The sequence below is a fragment of the Festucalex cinctus genome, chromosome 10 (genome assembly GCF_051991245.1).
Source record: "Festucalex cinctus isolate MCC-2025b chromosome 10, RoL_Fcin_1.0, whole genome shotgun sequence".
Lineage (NCBI taxonomy): Eukaryota > Metazoa > Chordata > Actinopteri > Syngnathiformes > Syngnathidae > Festucalex > Festucalex cinctus.
Genome location: NC_135420.1, coordinates 20,441,456 through 20,462,076, shown reverse-complemented (window position 1 = coordinate 20,462,076; position 20,621 = coordinate 20,441,456). Strand labels below are relative to the sequence as shown.

The 20,621-nt window shown below is 42.0% G+C and overlaps 3 protein-coding genes across 6 annotated transcripts; 2 read left to right on the top strand and 1 right to left on the bottom strand.

The window, feature by feature from the left end:
• The first annotated feature begins 605 nt into the window (after nucleotides 1-605).
• arhgap45b (Rho GTPase activating protein 45b) lies at nucleotides 606-12,260 on the top strand. 2 transcript variants are annotated; one of them, XM_077533674.1, is made up of 24 exons: nucleotides 606-1,182; nucleotides 2,670-2,910; nucleotides 3,215-3,403; nucleotides 5,120-5,260; nucleotides 5,542-5,626; nucleotides 6,327-6,399; nucleotides 6,487-6,556; nucleotides 6,855-6,986; nucleotides 7,180-7,241; nucleotides 7,328-7,438; nucleotides 7,517-7,597; nucleotides 7,665-7,829; nucleotides 8,085-8,222; nucleotides 8,317-8,513; nucleotides 8,580-8,674; nucleotides 8,761-8,847; nucleotides 8,935-9,036; nucleotides 9,186-9,349; nucleotides 9,451-9,639; nucleotides 9,879-10,016; nucleotides 10,123-10,382; nucleotides 10,462-10,699; nucleotides 11,184-11,280; nucleotides 11,672-12,260. In XM_077533674.1, the coding sequence occupies exons 1-24, from the start codon at nucleotides 907-909 to the stop codon at nucleotides 12,016-12,018; spliced, it is 3,678 nt and encodes a 1,225-aa protein (XP_077389800.1). In that variant the 5' UTR covers nucleotides 606-906; the 3' UTR covers nucleotides 12,019-12,260. The 2 variants fall into 2 exon arrangements, with proteins under 2 accessions (XP_077389800.1, XP_077389799.1); XM_077533673.1 differs by having other exon boundaries at nucleotides 11,184-11,286.
• Nucleotides 12,261-12,441: 181 nt separating this feature from the next.
• Nucleotides 12,442-14,514, bottom strand: polr2eb (RNA polymerase II, I and III subunit E, b). Its single transcript, XM_077533675.1, has 8 exons — nucleotides 14,306-14,514; nucleotides 13,816-13,990; nucleotides 13,557-13,672; nucleotides 13,405-13,485; nucleotides 13,202-13,260; nucleotides 12,942-13,020; nucleotides 12,642-12,710; nucleotides 12,442-12,564 (listed from the first exon to the last, which is right to left on the bottom strand). The coding sequence occupies exons 1-7, from the start codon at nucleotides 14,360-14,362 to the stop codon at nucleotides 12,645-12,647; spliced, it is 633 nt and encodes a 210-aa protein (XP_077389801.1). The 5' UTR covers nucleotides 14,363-14,514; the 3' UTR covers nucleotides 12,442-12,564; nucleotides 12,642-12,644.
• gpx4a (glutathione peroxidase 4a) lies at nucleotides 13,892-19,665 on the top strand. 3 transcript variants are annotated; one of them, XM_077533678.1, is made up of 7 exons: nucleotides 13,892-14,112; nucleotides 16,957-17,051; nucleotides 17,123-17,267; nucleotides 17,653-17,804; nucleotides 17,884-17,908; nucleotides 18,215-18,274; nucleotides 19,252-19,665. In XM_077533678.1, the coding sequence occupies exons 1-7, from the start codon at nucleotides 14,080-14,082 to the stop codon at nucleotides 19,288-19,290; spliced, it is 549 nt and encodes a 182-aa protein (XP_077389804.1). In that variant the 5' UTR covers nucleotides 13,892-14,079; the 3' UTR covers nucleotides 19,291-19,665. The 3 variants fall into 3 exon arrangements, with proteins under 3 accessions (XP_077389804.1, XP_077389802.1, XP_077389803.1); XM_077533676.1 differs by lacking the exon at nucleotides 13,892-14,112 and adding an exon at nucleotides 14,591-14,812; XM_077533677.1 differs by lacking the exon at nucleotides 13,892-14,112 and adding an exon at nucleotides 15,502-15,848.
• Nucleotides 19,666-20,621: the final 956 nt, after the last annotated feature.

Sequence of the window (20,621 nt, the reverse complement as noted above, 5' to 3'; positions counted from 1 at the left end):
ATATGAAGATGTCCTTATTCTAAAAAAATAAATAAATAAAAATGAAATTGGATTCCATTCTTAAAACCAATGCATTTGTTTTTGGAAAAATGGTACTTTATTACTCTGATGACGTGCCTTTTTCTAACAAAAGAAACTTCATGTAGTGATGTCAGATTTATGTGATGATACGTAACAACTAGTACAGTATATGATATGACTTGTATGTTATAGAGGGGGTAATGCACTTTGAAATAACTCAACAATTTATTACAAATATTTGTCTACCCTCAGGCTATGCTTGCGGACCAACGGGGTTTAAAAAAAAAAAAAAACTTACTGCATATTACAAATGTCTAAAAGGTTGGGAAAGTATTTCAAAGAAATAGTATTTAAAAAAAAAAAAAAAAAGTCAAATAGTAACGAACGATAAAAAAAAAGGGCTATTTAAAACCCATTTGCAGTGTTTAAAAACTCCCTATTGTTCCACTAACTAAATATCTTGTGAAATCTACTGGTAACACATTTGTGATTATTACATGACTAAATAAACAAACAAGAACTAAATAAATAGGGGTCTAATTTCGTGACGCAGGTGTCTAGCGGGCGGAAGGATAGGATACACCCGCGGCCGGACCACTCCAGTTTGACGTGGTCTCAATGGGCTGACACGTGCGCTTTGACGACTTGATTGCTTTCTCAATAAGCGCATGTTAGTCGAGAGTCCCTTTACCGTCGTACCCTTTGTTGTACTTTTACGTCTGTAAAAAAAAAAAAAAAAAAAAAAATGACAACGTTTAGTCTGCGACACATGTTGAAAGTAGTCTAACTCGTCAAAGTAGCACCTTTCCGGGCCATTCACCCCCCCACCCCACTAGAGGAAGCGGGCGGCGCGGAAGCTGGTCGTCAGTGAGCCTGCGCGGCTCAATGTGCGACGGTGCGAGGAAGCCGACTGGGCACAGACACCCTCCGTGGACCCGGACGGATACCTGCGACGCCTACCCGCTGAGCAGCGAGAGCGGAGGCCCAACACCCAAGTGGAGAGTGGGGGGGTGGGTGGGGGGTCTGTACGTCAAGCTCAAGGGCGTCGGCATGGAAGGCCGAGGCACCCTCAAGATGTTCTCCCGCAAGAAGCGGGAACTTATCAAGACGGCGTCCATCTCCAAAAAGAGTCGCAGTGGAAGCCCCGCACGGCCCAATACGGTGAGGGGCTTGATTGGGAAGTTGGCTGTGTTTGCTTGTGTTTATGAGTTTGTGTGTTTTTGTGTTTCTGTTAATGTTTGTTTTGGAGTTGTGATGTGTGTGTAAAATGTGTGTATTATTATTTTTAATTGTGTACTGCCTGCTTGTTAACTAGTCCGTGTGTTTTGTTGAGTGCGTGAGTGTTAGTATGTTTTGAAGTTGCGTATGTTGTGTATACATTTTGCAATGTGTTTTTGTTGAGGTGTGTGTTTTAGTGTGAATGTGTGCTTGTGGACTCATTACTTCCTGTGTGTTTGTGTATGAGCGCCTCATGTCGGCCATTTTATGAGTGAATCCTTAAATTGTGGTGTGCCCGTCAGCCATTTTATGTGTTGATATCACATTCGTTTGTGATTGATATTAAAGTGGAAGTCAAGTTAGTCAACCCAAACATTTTCTTTACAATAATGTTCTAGGCAGTCTAGTCTAGTCTAAACACAGCATTATGATTAATATTGTGCTTGTGCAATATGAATTGAACAGTAAAATGCAGTAAAATACAGTCAAATTTTTATAACCATCACGGGTGGCCATTTTGCCACTTGCCATCGACTGAAATGACATAACAGTTGTTCGGCTCGGGTAATGATTGGCGACCAATCCCAACTCACCTGTTTTCTGAAGCTGAGCCGTGATTGGTTGTTAACTGAGCCCTGAGCCACAGTGATGTCATTTTCAGTCAACAGCAACTGGCAAATTGGCCCCCACCTGAGATCGATTAAAAATGTGTGGATTTTGCTGCTTAACACAAACGCAATACTAATTAGAATAGCACGTTTAGACTAGTGGGGGCACATACAGCATATTATTGTAAAGAATTTTGGGGGGTAGCTTTCCTCATTAAGTGAACATTGAACAAACAGTACCACATTTTCTATTAAATGCACCACATCAAGTTTGTGCATGAGTGGATGAACAAAAACTTTCTAAGGGTGCATCAGTGAAGCTGCCATGTCTTGGTGTTTGTGCATGATTAACTGTACGCATCCCTTCTGGGCGGTGCGTGCTAATGAAACTGTCACTTTTGGTGGGCGTGTGTGGTGTCAGATAAGCTCAGAGAGCCGGTGATGATGTCCTATTGTGAATTAGTGTGTTGCAACTTGTAAGACGGGCTGTTAGTGTAATGTAGTTTCTTGGGGATGTGGCCACTGGTGCTTTGAGATTGTATGGCCATGCTGAAGCGGGGGTGCAAACGTAGCTATAAGCCTTATTCCATCAGTCTGAGGGCTAAGAAAGTGGACAATGGGCGGCGACTGGACGTGTGGCTCAAACAGGTAAGTATAAAAATAAGATTGTTAGACATGATGTATTGTAGACAAGCTGTATTTCTTCACATCTGTACCGCACCCTCGGAATCAGGAAGTGTTGCCGTGCAGGATCTTGTGAAAGTCTCTTGACATGTCAAAAGAGGAGCCATTTTGAGCATTTCTCTCTTGCGTCCCTCCCAGCTATCCATCCTCCAGGAGCAGCCCCGGAAGGATATCAGCGACGTCAACCTATCCTCTTCGCCCACATATTCCTCCTCATCCTCATCCATGCTCACCCCGCCCTCTGCGGGCTTCCAGGACCCCTCGCTGTCCTGCCCGGGCACTCCGAGCCCACAGCACTGCAAGTTGACACCGGGCGTCCCGTCCGCCAACGCCACCCTGAGGCGGCCGACCACCCTGAGCCGACACGCCAGCGCTGCAGGTGAGCCCATGCATGAAATGTCTATTTCGAACCACCACAACACTAGTAGAAAGCACTATCTGCTGACCTACGTTTACAACTAAATTTCTAATAGTAGTTCCATTAAATTGTGTTAATATCTGCCCAGGACCTTCACAATCACTATAGTGCTGGCTAATGTCTCTTAATCTATATTAACAGTAGGACTGTTCCTTGAACTATTCTTTATATAGTTGACGTCTGGTAAATCCCCCACTGAAGGCCCATTTTCAAAATGCTCTGCTCACGAGCCACCACTGCCTAATCAGTTTGCCCACCCCTCCAGGTTTGACTCTCCAGTCCTGGGTGTTCACCAAAGGCCAGGCCAAAGGAGCTATGACGGCAACGCCGCTGTCGTCCGATAGTCCAGAGGTTTCCGCCATTGAGGTAGAGGACATCCCGGCCCTACTCAGGGACGTGGCGCGCTTTGCTGAGGCTGTGGAGAAGCTGAAGGACGTAGTGGTGCTGGCTGAAGGTAGCTGAAACTGTACAGATTCAATAACTACTGTTTACATTAGGCCAGGTACAGATAATCGTGCTGCTTTCGTCCTGATTTCGGACGACCAACCAAGCACATCAAATGCCTGGCTATCAATGAGATGACCTTATAAAATCATCATGCTGTCGGTATATTCTCAACTCAACTCTATATAGCGCTTTCAAACAGCCTGAGCTGTCACAAAGCGCTTTACAGAAACACAAAAAAACAAACATAACATAATAACATAAAACATTAAAACCAATACAATCACATCAAATCAACATTTTTCCATTCCTACATAGGCGTTGATGTTTGAAGCAGTTATAGATGAAAGAGGACAGAAATCAGTCTCCTTTCAGCAGTTGATCAGAGACGTGAGCTCAGCATGCATGACGTCACACGTTTGCTACAAGCTAAGTTTGCTTATAAGCTAGCTCATAAACAAGCAGCTGCTGCGTTCGTGTTGAGCACCATACACACAAAAAGAATGATCCAATTGTCCAGTCCCATCCAAACTGCCTCTCCTCCAAGCGCCGAACCTCCATCTAGTCCACGCCCCGCGCACACCACCGCGCTTAGCGGCGACGTTCGCATCCTCAGCTCCACCGCCATCCGTCTTAGCTCACCAGCGTAGACTGTCCATTAGCGCCGACTTCTCCTCTGAGCAGAAAGGGGCTCTGAGAAATGCTGCCTGTTTCCTGGCGCAAAAAACACAAGTGACCCACAGGTGCCCGGTGGGTTAAAAGTGGATTTGTCATGCTAATGTGGTCCAAAATAGATCAGGCCTGACAGTCTTATATATTAATTGTGTTTAATATTTATGACCAAAAACTGTACAGGAAAATCCAATTACCGGTACTCTCAATTCATTTGACTATGTGAACCATGACATGAACGTACTGTAATCAAAGAAGCACCCCGACTGACAGAATGTGTCCTACCCGATTGAGCTCCCTCCGTAATGAAGGCTCACATTTTCTCAAAATGGCCTGCCCGCCGTACAGAGAACAACCTGCTACACACGTGTACACTTGTTTGTTACCGCGAGTTTCATGTTCTCGCGTTCTTCTAAACAGGAAGCTACAGTGGCTTGCGTCTGACAGTGCAGCCACACTCATCCCCTTGCACCTCCTCCAAAAGGACAGCCGCATCTGCTTGCCATCACATCGTCGGAATCTTTCTTTACATAAAGCAACTTTAGATAAATCTACATGGCAGCGTGTTGTGCGGCATTACCTAACTTGAGAGGGAAAAAAAAAAGTCCACTTCCCGTTTGTTACAATGTTGAGGTCACTGTGTTCTTATCACCGACACGAACACATGCCACCGGGAATGCTTTTGTGACATTTGATGTCATCCAAATGTTGACGTCCGTATTCAAAGCTATTAGGAAACGGGCGCCATCAAAAATATACATGCACGTCATTAACGGCTCAAGTATAAACTCAAATCAATGTAATGTAATGTAAGATGTTAAACTAGCCATTATGCAAGAGTTTCACAATTTAAAAAATCAGTTTTACATGTATACTAACTATAATCACGACACACTACTTCTTGGTCACAAGTGAAAAGCATATGGCACCTAGCATGCACGAGAAGCTTGCATAGCGGTCACAATCGGACTCAAAATGTTGGTTGGTACCCACTCTAGCCAACAAGAAGTGTGAATAAAAACGAGAAGTAACTTTAGCCCCCATTTACACGCAGGTACGGAGAATCAGCGGCCTGTCGCCCACGAGTGCTTGGGGGAGGTTCTGCGCGTGTTGCGGCAGGTCATCAACACGTACCCCTTCCTCAACACGGTGGAGATCCTCACCGCTGCCGGAAAACTCATATCCAAAGTCAAAGGTGCGTTAAATGGGATGGGTGACTTTTCACTCTGGATGTTCTGAACTCCTGTTCCATTTGGTATGCTTTGTGAAAGAAAATAGCAAAGAATTAGACGCTAATAATGATTTTTACTATGGGAACTTGATTGCATGGTCAGATTTAATGTGACACAACATTCAGATATGGATCAGATTGACTAAAGGGTCACATAAGGCTTTTAAGATAATTTTGTATTGCAGTTTAATTTTGTACTTCATAGCAAGATGCAGTAATCCAATCCATGATTAACACTTTGTTAGGTTTCCACTATGAGGCGTGCAATGATTCGGACAAAAAGGACTTTGAGAAAGCCATTGAGACCATCGCGGTGGCCTTCAGCAGCAAGTGAGTAACTACAATCTTGCTTATTAAATACAGAAGTTGTGTGTTTGAAATTGTGTGTGGGGAGGCCGGGACAGAAGTGCGTAAAGGGTGACACATTTGCATGGGGCTGAGTGCACGAAAACAGGAAGTGGGTTTCTTGTACGCCTTGACACAAAATGCCTGGCGGTGGAGACGAGCAGTCAGATCTTCTTAATACGGAATTTGGGTTGTTAGGGTTCAAAAAACAGGACAGCTATCCTGCATTTGATGTGATTTTTTTTTTTTTTTAATTAAGCTTATTAAAAGTGACAATAAAGTGGGGTTTTTTTTGTGTAGGATTGGATCACATGTCTGTTTTAACTGTCAGAGAGCAGCAAGAGGAAGTGAGCTGTCACACAGTTGAAATGTCTGACAGCTCCGTTTCCTCATCCACTCAGCTGTACGCTACTCTTCTGTCCACAGCAACATTAACCCGTTTACCCTCCTTGAAAAATCTGATGGCAAATGAGCACACAACTTCACCTAATCTGTTTCCAACCACAATAAGCGGCATTAAATTTAATTTGGCTGTCTGCATGCACCTTACTGTTTGTATTCTGTTTAAAAATAACATAAAATCTAATTTAATTTTCATTCATTTCATTTGAATCATAATGGTTTAAAAACATAAGACATGTAGAATGTAGCTGAAGGTAAAACTGTTCTTTGTGCATGTGTCCAGTGTGTCGGAGCTGCTGATGGGCGAGGTGGACAGTAGCACGCTGCTCTCATTGCTGCCCACAGAGAAGAGCCGGGTGAGTGGCTGACCCGTTCTTTCACTTAGCTTCTCTTGTGACTTGTCACAGTGGTTGTTTGTAGCCTTACATGTTTTGTTTGTGCAGTCCATGGAGAATTTGTATGGCACTGGAGGCCAGGGCGACGGTCAACTGGGGAGTAACTCAGATGACGTGGGTAGGTCACCTCATGCAACACTTTCACTCGTACTAATAAGACTCAAGTAAAAGTATAAATGGACTAAATGTAGCACGTTACTAACCACCTCAGGTCATATTACAACAACAAAAAGTTGTATTATTGAAATATTTTTCTAGAAAATTTAGGTTCAACTCCAAATTGTTGTTTGACTTTTACGTTCCATTGTAGTTAAACAGGACTGACCGCTTTTCCAACACTACAAGAAATCTGTTTGTGTCTGTGTGTTCTTTTGCCTACTTCATAATGTTCAAGTCAGAATTTTTCCAATCTGCAGGCAATCTGGAGGGGGCGGATGTGATCCTGCAGCGCAGTGAGGGCGGCGTAGACTCCGCTCTGCAGTACGCCAAAACAATCTCCAAGTACATGAAGGACCTCATCAACTACGTGGAGAAGAGAACATCACTGGGTACAACAATTATTGCTATTGCTAAATTTATTTAAAAAAAATAAGTATATTTGAAAAAAAAAGCAGTTGCAATGTTAAAGAAAAGTTCTAGTGTTAAAAGTCAGTGATAGGAGGGTAAAAAATGACAAAAATTAATTTTAGGAATGGACCACTACAGTCACGCCCCTTATAATCAAGTGTGTGTCTCCACCAGAGATGGAATTCGCAAAAGGTCTTCAGCGATTATACCAGTCCTGTAAACACAGCATAACACACGTGAGCCGCATTTTGAAGATAACGATTTGATCCTGTTTTGTATAACCCTCTGCAGTCAATGACCTGCCATTAATTTTGCCCTGTAGCCCCACATGCCCCTCTTCTCCATCTACTCTCTGGCTTTGGAGCAGGACCAGGAACAGAGCGTGGGTCTCCAACAGGCCAGCGCCACCCTGCACAACCAGACCTTTATCCAGGTTGATCTCATTTGTTGTGAGAACATTTTTTTCATGTCATGAAAAGCACAACTTGAACATACATGCGTTGGTGTGCAGCCACTGGTGCAGCGCAAGCAGGAGCATGAGAAACGTCGCAAGGAAATCAAGGATCACTGGGTCCGAGCAAAGAGAAAACTGGTATGTCTGTTAACACGAATGCGCGCAGAATTGACTGAGGCTTGAGTGTGAGCTTTGTCTCCTCCAGATGGACTGTGAGGCGAACCTGCGCAAGGCCAAGCAAGCCTACATGGCGCGCTGCGAGGACTACAAGGCCAAAGCGGCCGCCAGCCGAGCCGAGGAGGAGGGGGCGGGAGCCACCGCCAAGTCCTTGGACAAGAAAAAGCGGTTGGAGGAAGAGGCTCGCAACAAGGTGCTCGCCGCTGTAACAGTGGCACGAGGTGGATGTAATTGTGGGAATGCTTCAGCAATGCTACAGAAAGCTGCAATGTTATAGTTGAGGAAATGTTCTAAGAAAAAATGCAAATGTCTAGAAAGACAAAGTTGGTATTATAGAGGATGATAAGACAAGGACAGTCATAATGTTACATAATTACTGAAATGACTTGGATTATAAACTTGCTCTTTTGATGCGGCAATTGGCAACCAGTGCATATTTTGACTGTAGGCGGACGAGGCGGAGGCGACCTACAGGACGTGCATCGCCGACGCCACGACTCAGATGATGGAGCTGGAGCACACCAAAGTCGCGGTGCTGAGGCAGCTGCAGGACCTCATCAAACAGAGCGACCAGACGCTGCGCTCGGTCCGACACGACACGAAACGCAAACGCCATATTTTGAATGTCTTATCCACTGACGTTTTCCTAATATGCTTTTTTTGTCCAATGCAACCGCCAGGCCACCATCTCGTACTACCAGTCGATGCACATGCAGACGGTGGCGCTACCCGTCTGCTACCAGACTCTGTGCGAGAGCAGCAAGCTGTACGACCCGGGCCAGCAGTACACCGCCCACGTGCGAGACCTGCAGCTGCCCGACCAGCCGGCCGTCTGCTACGCGTTCGAGCCCTACACTCCGTCCGGCGCGACGTCGCAGTAAGGAAGGCAGTCGCCGTTAACGGTGAGGTGACACTTTTAACGTGTGGTGTCGAATGAACGCAGCCTCGTTTTCCGACCGAGGAACGACAGCTTCAACGCAGAGCAGACCAGCCAGGCGGACAATCCCGGCGCAGGTGTGGACACGGACCGCCATTCCAGTAAGTGATGCCTCTTGTTGTAGCAATGAAAGTCAACAGAATTATTTTATAAAACTCATGATGAAACATGTTGATTTGGTGTGCAGGGCAGGGTCACAAGTCGTGGGGCTCCACGGTGAGTGACGACAGCGTGGGAGCAGATGGCGCTCTGGAGTCTCCGATCGCCAGCACAAGTGCGCCAATCACACTTATTGTGAAGTTACTTTCTCGCTGATTTATTTATTTATTTTAATTACATTTGGCTTCTTTCGTGTCACCAGCCAACATCAGCAAAATTGCCCGGACATCATCCTCCGGAACAGTTTCATCCATTGAGGACACGGACGACAAAGATGGGAACGTGGCCTCATTTGAGACTCCAAGTAAGACTTTTAGTTGAAAGTATGAAAGTCTTACCAACACTATCATGGCAAATTTTGGATTGCCGCAAAATCCTTGGCTGAGACTCGGCCGATCATGAAATCTTATGGCAGAAGATGAGTCCTTTTACTTGTCTTTGATTCTTCTGCAGACATTAACGGCATGGATCCCGACGTGGTGGTCTCCACCAGACCTTTCCGGAACGTGGGCCTGTCCAAAGCCGCCCAGACACACCGCCTAAGAAAGCTTCGCACTCCCGCCAAGTGCCGCGAGTGCGACAGCTACGTGTACTTCCAGGGCGCCGAGTGCGAGGAGGTGAGGGGAAATCGTCGCAGAATTTTTTTTTTCCCCGAAGCCCCTCAAACAAAAATGCCGTAACTCAGGTGGTCTCCTCCTCTTCCTCGACATGTCCGCAGTGCTTCCTGGCTTGTCACAAACGCTGCCTGGAGACGCTGGCCATCCAGTGCGGCCACAAGAAGCTACAGGGCCGACTGCAGCTCTTCGGCAGAGAATTCTCTCAGGTGGCCAGCTGCGCCAGCGACGGCATCCCCTTCATCATCACCAAGTGCATCGCGGAGATTGAGAGGCGCGCACTGAAGATGAAGGTGAGAGTGTGTTATGGCTCCTTAACTTGGCCCCTCTTTTAAGGTCACTCATTTCGTAACTTTGGCATCTTCTGCTTTAATAAAACCGGAACTATCCCCCCCTCCAACCCTAAGCACATTTGACAGTCTAATCAGTTTTTAGTATTAAACACCTATAAGATGTAATTAGCACTTTGTTGTCCCCCTCTGTGAGAAGTGCCACATTATCAACTGTGTTTCGGGTGCGTGCTGGCTCGCAGGGCATTTACCGGGTGAACGGCGTGAAGACGCGGGTGGAGAAGCTATGTCAAGCGTTTGAGAACGGCAAGGAGCTGGTGGAGCTGTCGCAGTGTTCTCCGCACGACATCAGCAACGTGCTCAAGCTCTACCTGCGACAGGTCAGTCTTTCTGAGCATGGGATGCTACAGTTTCAGAAAAAATAAAAACAAGGTAAATAGTTTAAATGAGGCGACTAAACTATTTCCTGTCTTGTTTTCCATCCAGTTGCCAGAGCCAATCCTGCCATTCCACATTTACAACAATCTGGTTGGTTTGGCTAAGGAGAGCGTGCAGTCCGACGCCGACCCCGACCCCGAGGAGCCCGGTGGACCCACGGTAGTGGGCAGGGGGGCTCAGCTGGTGGACCTGGGCCCAGAGACTGAGCCTGAGACGCTTGCAATGGTGGACAAGCTGAGGGAGCTTCTTAAGGAGCTGCCCAAAGCCAACATGGCCACCCTCCGATACCTGATTCGCCATCTTCGTCGGTGAGGAGGAGGAGGAAATTGCCGTTTCTGTCTGGTAATCGTCGAGATGTCTCCCATGACATGATCTTGCTTGACTTAGGATCGCCGAGCTTGAGGAGGAGAACAAGATGAGTCCTAATAACTTGGGCATCGTGTTTGGGCCGTCGCTAATGCGTCCTCGTCCCACGGGGGCCACCATTTCGCTCTCGTCTCTGGTTGACTACCCTCACCAGGCCCGCGTGGTGGAGGCCCTCATCGTCTTCTACGCCTCCATCTTTCAGTCCAAGAGCTCCCACAGCCACAAGACCTGCCGCTCTGCCTCCACCTCCGCTCGCCTGGTAAACTTCTACTAATTTTTAATAGCAGGCACCGAAAGACATTTTTGTGGTATGGAATTGTGCAGTTTTCTCCTTTACTGAACTGCAGAAAATACATGGTGTTTATTTTGGGTTAAATGTTTACGAAGGAGATACAAATACATTTTTACATTGCTGCTGCAACAAATTTTCCCATTTACTGCGCTAGAGTGAAAAAAATTTTTTAAAGTGCACTGTGAAGCATTAATTCTTCAATGCTTTTTTAAATGTATTTATTTATTTGCTTAACTACAGAGAAACTTGGGTGCTTTATAAGTGGAGGATTTTATTTATACAAATGCATTTTATCACTGTGTTTTACTTTTTAGTTCTTCTTTTGGCTTTTCCCTTCGACAAGTTCATTTTTTGATTTGGAGTAAGATCTTTACTTATACATTTGTAAGGCGTTTTTAAAAGTAACTCAATTCGAGGTGTGGATTTGGTGACATTTGTGATGATGTTGCAGGTTCAAGTGGAGGACGTGACCAGCAACTGTCCTGACGGCGAGGACGACGCAGGCCCACACAGGAAGAGCAAATCTGAGTCAGACAAAATGGACGAAGGTAGCGGTGAGTTTTGTGTTTCAAATATTCTTCAAAAATGCTACATGCAGTGCCAGTTTTAGACTATTACTTGAGGTTTTGTCAGCGGGGCGAAGTTTTATACATACTTTTTAATTTGATTCAGTTAATTGTGTCAAGCATGTATTATTGAGTACGTATGAGCTCCATAACAAGTTCAACCATTCAACCATCCTGTTGACATTTGTCTTAATCTAAAGCCACTCAACATTATCAGTTTATCAAGTGAGCCTGTGATACGGTCATAGCATCAACGCAATGTAAAACAAACATGACTAAGGCTTGCTTAATATCTACTTGGATGGGGGGGTGGCACAGGCCCCGCCCCGGCTGCGCAACATCCCGCATTAACTCCACGCGGGTACATCCTCAGGCTCCATGGGCTCCAGTGAGCAGCTCGCCGACTCAGATTCTGAGCAGGACGAGAGCGCCAAGCCAGAAGGCGCGGAGGTGGCGGACGAAGAGATGCGGCTGAGCTACCAGGACAGCCTCGAGCAGGACGGGACTCCGCCCCTGCCCAGTGAACACCCGGACGACGATGACTCAAACGGGGCCGAGGGCGGTCTGATCGCATCTCTGGCCCAGCTGAACGTCAATCAGTCCAACAATTACTACTTCAGCTCACCACTGTCGGGTCGTTCCAGAGTTCTGTTGACACGTCTGTGTAGCAAAAAGGTGTTACTCAGCAGAAACCGTGCCAAAGGGCCGGAATTTGTCTAATGATCACTTTAATGTTCTCTAATGGTTTGCTTGTTTTCAGCTTTTGGCAATGCTCAGCTTTTCTAACGCAATCTGTTTCTAACTGGACTTAATTGGCACAGTCCAAAGTGTTTTTATTGCCATAAAAGTGCTGCTGGTTTTGTTTCAGCACTGTTTTTTGTGTTTGTTTTGTTGCCATTCAAATTCATATTGCATTGTTTCACATGTTTTTGTCTGTTTTAATAAAATAATGCTTTACATTTGTTTGTTTCCCTATAGACCTTGATTTCCAGCCATTGTTGCTTTAACAAATCATGTCACCATACTGCCAAATGTAATCTTGTTTCAGATAAAAATTTAAAACTGGAGACACAATTTTTGATTATGTACTATAACAAGGACTTTTTGTCTACAGCCCTGATCTAAATGGAAGAAATGACTTGCTGTTTTCAATATATTTTTATTTTACAAAGTTTATATTTAAGATAGAAGCAAAAGGTAACATGAAAAATTGGAATCCAGGGATGTGTGTGGCTGAAGCATCTTCTCATTCTTCCACAGTCATACCTAAAACACAAAGCATTTACTCACTGGTCATATCTGTAATCACAATAGTGTACAAGTTTGACGTGGACGGCTTTTACCTGTCACTGCACCAGTCTATAGGTGATGTACCGTCCAGCTGTCTCACTCGGCCTGATGATTTTCACCACCTTTACAAGCGTGTACAGTCAGCTTTAAAGTCTCTGTCCCAAATTCTAGAGTAATGGTGACTTAAAGTGCATCGCAAGTCCAAAAGGAAACGGTTCACTTTTTTTGTTTTTTTTTTTCTTTTCATTTTCCTAATCTAAAACTACTTATAGATTTCACAGTAAGTTCACTTCCTTTGTAATAGTTAATGGCACTTTTCCCTCGTTGCCTTGCATTTCCAAGCCATACTTTACCTGCCCTCTCTTTAAGCCAAAGTAGCGAGCCACGGGGTCTCCGGCTTGGATCCTGGGCAGCTGACTTTCCTTGAGTTTACTGAGGTGAGCATGTTAAGGCAAACAAATGCACATTTTGTCCATAGATACTATATGTTACCTGTCAAACGTTTGGACAGTTCTCATTGGATAGCAAGCATATGCATATCCAACCTTTTGACAGGTCGTGTATATATGTATGAACGGTATAGACACATCTGTGTTGTACACATTAAGGATACTATCTGGCCAGGAGCTCTGTCACTTCCTCTTTTGTCATGACAATGTGTTCTGGCACAAGCTGAAAGAAGATAAATTGCTCAAAGGAGGAATTAAGAGTTTGTGCAACTGCATGATGTGATTTTAAAGAATTTTATCACAAAATAACCTAAATGCAGTACAATGATTTATTATAATGAAATGTCTGTGTATGTACATTTCTTACCTCGTGTTCTGTAATATTGATGAGAAGCTCCTGCTGTAGAAACTGCTCAAGGATGTACTTTGGTGCCATATCTACTAAAGACTGGGAGGTATGTACAGTCATGAGTACGTAATACATATACTGTATATAAACAATACAGTAAGATATCAAACCTGTTTTGCGGAGGGCGTCATTCCCATCTGGACCACGATGATGGCTCGTGTGATGTTCTCCTCCTGCATCCTCTGACAGTACATCTTGATAGTCTTGATGCCCACTTTGGCCTCCTCTGAGAAGGTCAGAAGGTTTGTTTTTAAACCTCAGTCTATTAAAGTCGGTGCAAACATGACACATTTCAAAGAATCCTAACAGATGTCACCTAAATGCATTACACTTAGTCAAGCAGATGCTGTCTGTGCCCTCTGCGCTTACCTGGGAAGAAAACAAACATCTGGTCGGTGGGGTCATCGTTGTGCGCCACCAACACGGTGAGGTCCGTTCGTCTGGGTCGACTCTCGCTGGGTTTGTCTCCGAATTGACTCTTGAAGTCGTCCAAAGTCTGGTCCAGCTCATCCTGGGTGACCAGGTAGCCTCTGTCATGGCATAGCTGTAAAATAGCAGATGACCATTTTCAAGAAATTTGACCTATTGCCGCCCATGAGTCACTTCTAAGTTTGTATCCATCATGGACAGTCCATGATAGCATCTACTGCACAGCACCATCTCCAGGCAAGGAAATCCATGTTTGTTTGTTTTTATTCATATTTTAGGTAATTTGGAATTGCTGCTTCACCGTAAGTTGTTTTCATTGTGGACACACCTTGCGGGTGAATATAAAATCTAATTTATATCCACTTTGATGGTGGTCCAGCATCGGCGAACTAACACGTTAGCTTCAAAACAAACACACGGAAAAACTCGCCTGCATGATGGTCTTGCGAATCTTCCACAGTCTGTATGTTTCCTCTTCGTCGTCCATACTTTATCTGAAGAGTCCTTAGGGCCTTTGGTTAAGTTAGCCTTCAGTTATTAGTCATAAATTGGGTATTTCGGCGCTGTTATGCTACCATTAGAAGCACGCGATCGTTTACTGGCGATGACTGATGACGTCATGACACCGTGCCTCATAGGATGGGCGGTGTTTCAGTCAAATAAAATTAAAAACAAAAACACGGAAGGAAAATAAAAAACGTCGACGAAAACACATTATTACATTGGTGCAAAGTAAAAATGTTTGTGTGGAAAACTAATTAATATTTAACTTGCGGTTTCGTAACATATAAGGAAGGCGGGGTGGGCTTTCTTCACTGTTTTGATCAAAATGTGCTCATCCAAAATGAGGCCGTTATGCTTAATGATAACATGCGCGGCTGTGGCCACCAGTGGAGTGTCGTTGGCGGTGCTGCTCTACTTACTTATCCCCTCTACGGTAATTGGCAACAATGTCTTTTTTTTCTGTTCTTTGTGCCTGAAATGTTCAATGAGCATGGCTTGAATGTGTGCTGCTGTTATCACTGGAATGACATCATGCTGCTGACACACAATCACTCAGGAACACCCATGTCAGCACAATAGTATTTATCTGTCACTGTGATACGAGAATTCGTGTTTTTAGCTGGAATTGTACAGGTAATATATGAAAGGTTTTATATTATGGAAAGTAGACTAGCCAAAACACAAGCAAACTCAGCACCTGCGCAGGGCTTCGCGACCACTAGAGGGCCCACAAGAGTCATTAAAAACAGGTAAACAAATTACAAAAAAAAATTTTTTAATGGTTTTCAGTTATGTCATTGTTTAGATATTTGCTTGACATTTTTATTTTATTTAATACTGTATTTTAGTACATGTACTTTTTTTTTAATTAGCAACATGTTTAGGTAAATAATATAACAATAGTGTGTTTTGAGTTGAAGCTTTCTGGTTAAAACTTGTAAAGTTGATATTTTGTTGTTCTTGTCGTGCCAATTATGATTTTTTAAAGTATTCACACCTCACGATAATTTAGAGTCTTTAATGAACATTATATGCAGATTTGAACCCGTGACTTCTCAATTGTAAGGAAGATTTGCTAACCACTAGTCCACTATGCTACCTTGATTAGAAAATCAATCAAATCAAAATAACATGAAACATTTAACTATCATCTCGGAACTAATTTTACAATATCCTTTTTATGAGCTTGTGATAATGTGGTGGACTCTAGACTGCAGAACCCGTGCACGGCTGATGTGGATTACGGGTCAGCACTGCGGCTCTTGGATAACGACAGCTTATCAGTTGAGTCACTGATCTCATCCCGGCTTTATAAGAGACTGCAGGGGACAAAACAAAAGAGAGCGGAGCTAAGGACGCTAAATAAGGAAGGAGTAGGATCGCTTTCTGCCTTCAGAGGAGCTCGCTGAAGGGCAGCCATGCGTCTCATAGGCTCCACTGTCCTGTTCAGTGTCCTGCTGCAGGCTTTGGTAAGAATTCACCGTGTTTAGTCTGGCAACGGAAGCACATCCGATGCAAGAATGCGCTCAAATATGGACAGATAGATTGATCGTGCAGGTGTGGCCAATGTTTTGACAGATGAGTGCACGGTGATCCATGTTTTTTGAGTCAATAATTGATCATCTTTATGTATGAAATGTTTACTGAGCTGTTACTGGTACATTTTCTGCCATATACAGCGACATTTTGGTATTTTTAAAGTGTTTTCATGTCTGTTTAATTATAAATATACATTCACTTTTATCTTTTTCATCTACTCTATATTATACGATACTAATGTGAAATGTATTTTTTTTAGCTTTAAACTTACCATCGTCTTTCTTATTGTACTTTATTTTAGATTGTTTAGTTTTAATTTGAATTTTATTTTACTTTATTCTGTTTCAGATATTTACATTATATTTTATATTTTATCTTTTATAAAAACATATATTTTCTTCAATGCATTAATTTTCCACATTCCATTTTGATTTTATGAGGTTACAGTATATGTTTTATCTGTTTCATGACTGGTTTTTCATTGTAATTAATTTAGAGTACTATAATGACTATATTTTTTATTTATTGTCTCTTATTTTAGCGTTTTATTTTGCTCTATTTACATTTTAACTTAGGAAAATCAGTCTTTTAATTTCCATATTTGTTGTATATATGGTTTCTAACTGAATTTTTATATTTTCAATTATTTTACTTGTATTTAATTTTACTTTTTTAATGTTATTTTTTTAATGTGTTTTTGTTATTACTTTCGAATTCATATTTTATAAATTTAATGTATTTGTAATTCAGATGCAACACATTATCATTCCTTTATTTATATTTAACCTATTTCTATTTATTTCTATCTCACTTGTACTATACATTTATGTTTTTTACATATACAGTGTCTTGACTTTGTTTTTATTATTATTTTACTCTTGTCAATTTTTGTTAATTATTTTACTTTTATTTATTTATTTATTTATTTATTTTTACATTTCATGTGTTTTGTTTTCATTTTTCTCATATTAAATATTCCATACAGAGCATTTTGTCAGGGTTCTCCCATGACTCATACATGTTGGCGTCGTCCCACAGGGCACCCCGATGGAGGACTGGAGCTCGGCCACGTCCATTTACGACTTCTCAGCCACCGACATCGACGGCAATGTGGTGTCGCTAGAAAAATATAGGTGAGCCTTCACTTGCCCGCTTCTCCAGTCCAATCGCCTAAACTGTGATTGTGTGAACATTCTTTTGTCAGGGGCAACGTGGTCATCATCACCAACGTCGCCTCCAAATGAGGCAAAACGCCCGTAAACTACTCTCAGTTTGCCGAAATGCACGCCAAGTACACTGAGAGAGGTTTACGCATCCTCGCCTTCCCTTCCAACCAGTTTGCCAATCAGGTATGCCGGATTTGCTCCTGTCTTGTCATTTACCAGCTGGGACATTTCATCCATGGACATCTTGTGCGGGTTGGCCGACGCCATATTGGATGTGGCATCTGGCATATCTTCATGTTTTGTTTTGTTTTGCTTTGCTTTGCTTTAAATTGTCCTTATTAATTGTCTGGCAATACAATGTGGATGTGTCTACATTGGATAGAAAAAGTCTACACACCCCTGTTCAAGTACCCCCCCCCCCCCCTTTTTTTTTTTGTGATATAAAGAAATGAAAACAAGGCAAGGGCGGCATGGTGGGAGGAGTGGTTGGCGATTCAGCGCTCACGTAGGACATCTAGTGTATCTATTATGTCTATGATTGCATCTATATTTTTTTCACCACCGATAGGAACCAGGCACTAACGCCGAGATCAAGCAGTTTGCGCAGTCGTACAACGCCCGCTTCGACATGTTCAGCAAGATCGATGTCAACGGGCCCGACGCTCACCCGTTGTGGAAGTGGCTGAAAGAGCAGCCAAATGGGAGAGGCTTCATGGGAAAGTAGGAAACATTTACATCGCCTACTACATTGTTGATGTCCCATTGCTACATTACTTTTTTTTTTCTTTTGTCCCCGCAGTGGTATCAAGTGGAATTTCACAAAGGTAAATAACAGTATTTTGGTTACCAGCAAAATAAACTAGAATACAGTGGAACCTCTAAAGCTGACTTCCAAATTTTTTAAATTGTGTGCACTCTGTGAACTGGAGTCTCATGAGATTTATGAATATCTTTTTAGTGAATTTTGAGGTACGTTTTTATAAAAAAAAAAAAAAAAAAAAAAAAACTCCAAATTGTACCACTTTTGAGGGAGTTCAGCTATGGAGGTTTTGTTGTATTAGTATCATGTTTTTTTAATTGAAAGATATAAAAATGTACAGTAATTTGTTAATGTCTTCCTTTCTTTGTAGTTTCTGATCAACAAAGAGGGTCAGGTGGTGAAACGATACGGACCCATGGATGATCCAAGCGTATGTACACAAATTCATTCAATGCAAGGGCTGGGTGATTAATAGATTTTGATGATTAAATAGTGTCTTACTTGTCGATTCTTTATTTTTTTTTAGATTTGTATTTATTTATTTTGTGGAAAAAAATTCATAAAATGTAGTTTTTCTAAAAAATAAAATAATGATTTCGGGGGGGAAAGTTTGGAAAAAATGTTTTTTTAAAATTGATTTTAAAAAAATTGGGGTGGAATTTTCATTTTGTTTAACAAAACATCAGGCCCTTCAGACCAGCAATTTTTTTTTTTTTTTTTTTTTACTGGGCAAAAATTATTATTATTAATATTATTTATTTTTTTATTTATTTTTATTGATTCTAACTCTTTTCCCACATAAGAACAACATGGATTTTTTTCTCTCCATGTTTTTGTTGTAGTGGACACCAGAATAGTATGGCTGTAACGTGTTGTAAACATACCAAGCTTATATGTAACATTTTTAACATGAACATCATGCAAATCAACTTGCGATTGCGATTGGTTCGCTAGGAACCAATCATGAACCAAAAGTGTTGACATCGTCCAAATTATGCGGCAATATGTCATGTCCACTGCACATCTATGGGTCCGAAAGTTAATTAAGAAAGCAATAAAGTCACATTTTTGGGGCAATTTTTAAACTTTTTTTTTTTTTTTTTTTTTTTTTTTTAAATAGTTCAAAGAAGTAGATTATTTGTTTTTAATTACATTAGGAGAAATTAATTTTGGAAGATTTTTTTTTTTTTTTTTAATTAAATATTTTGGGTTTTTTTTGTTTTGTTTTGTAGAATGTTTTCATTTGCTTTTTCTATCAGTGACCAAAAAAAACAAAATAACAGATTTTTGTATATTTTGTTTGAAGGATTTATCACCCAGCCCTACTTCAAAGTTCCGTTTCCTTTCATTCATTGTGCAGTTGTTCCTGTGACCATTCTAATTGGAATGTGGTCATGTTTTGCACAGGTGGTGGAGCAAGATCTTCCTCCGTATCTCAACGCCTAGTTGATCAATACCTCGCTATCTCACCGTTGTCTCATTTCCTTCCGTACTCCGCCTCTCTTTCTCTCCGAGCGTCGGTGGACGAGGGTTCGGCTCGACCCCGGGACCTATGACAGTCTGCCCGTAAAGCTGCCTAACGGAAAAGGCAGACTCGATGCAATTGGCGTGCAAACCTGCCGGGGACGATAACCAAGCTTTTGTTCTCGTGGCCCGGGGAGAAGGAGACACATGGGGGGAAAAAAAAAAAAAGATGAAATGTAGCATTGTTTGTGTAGCCACACTGGAATTGATCCTAATGTTCTTCACCAGTATTGTTTTTCAAAGACAGAAGAAGTTAACAACTCTTTATTAAAAAAATCAAATAAAGTGTAACACAGCCTTCATGCTTTTTTATTGTGTGTAAATAATATTGAGTTAGTTCCATGGTTCATGTTTTTTACTGAGAAGTCATGTGCTTTCCTGACTTGTATTGAATCCAGAATGTCCTGCGACTCTCAGCCTTGTTAAGGATCATTTCTTCCTTTTGAATATGACCTTGTCTTATGTCTCCTACTAAAGGGTACTCAACCACGAATGACTTTACCGCTCTGTCTTTTCTGTGTTGTCATTCACAGAGGGTAAAACAGTAACAAGCTTCTTTTTTTTTTTTTTTGGTACAAAGGAGAGAACAGAATAGATAGATAAAAGTTGTCATAAAAACAAAATACTCAAGTACAGAGCCATCTACCTGATTAAAAAATACTTTAAGCCCCTGAAAATTTAAAATCTTATTTGGTAAATTTGACTCACTAAAGAGGAAAAAAGCACATTGAGTTGCCTTATGTATGAAATGCGCTATAGAAATAAAATTGCCTTGCCTTGCCTACAGAGAAAAGCGTTCACTACCCTACCAAATTTTAATGTTTAAAAAAATTGCCAGTCATATTAAGATAAGGCTTGAACTCGTGGAAAACAAATCAAATGTTGTGAGTCCGCTTAATTTGAATGTGTAAATCCACACCACCACCACCACTGATTTTTGGCGGGGAGGTTACCCTATATATATATATATTTTTTTTTAAATATTTTTTTAATGATCCAAAAATACAAAACTATTGAAAGTATTTTATTTATTTTTTTAATAATAATAAAAAAAAAAAAATGCAAATATGCCAAACCGGGTGTCTGCGGTCCACTCAAGTCGACGCCCAGGTACGTCACCATAATGTTTTGTTTTTGTTTTTTTCTTTCACGAATGCATATTTTATCAATTATGTACAAATATGTGTACTGTATTTGGAAACAAATCTCCGCATTCATTTTCACGTTCAGTAAACAAAGTATTAGTACTTTAC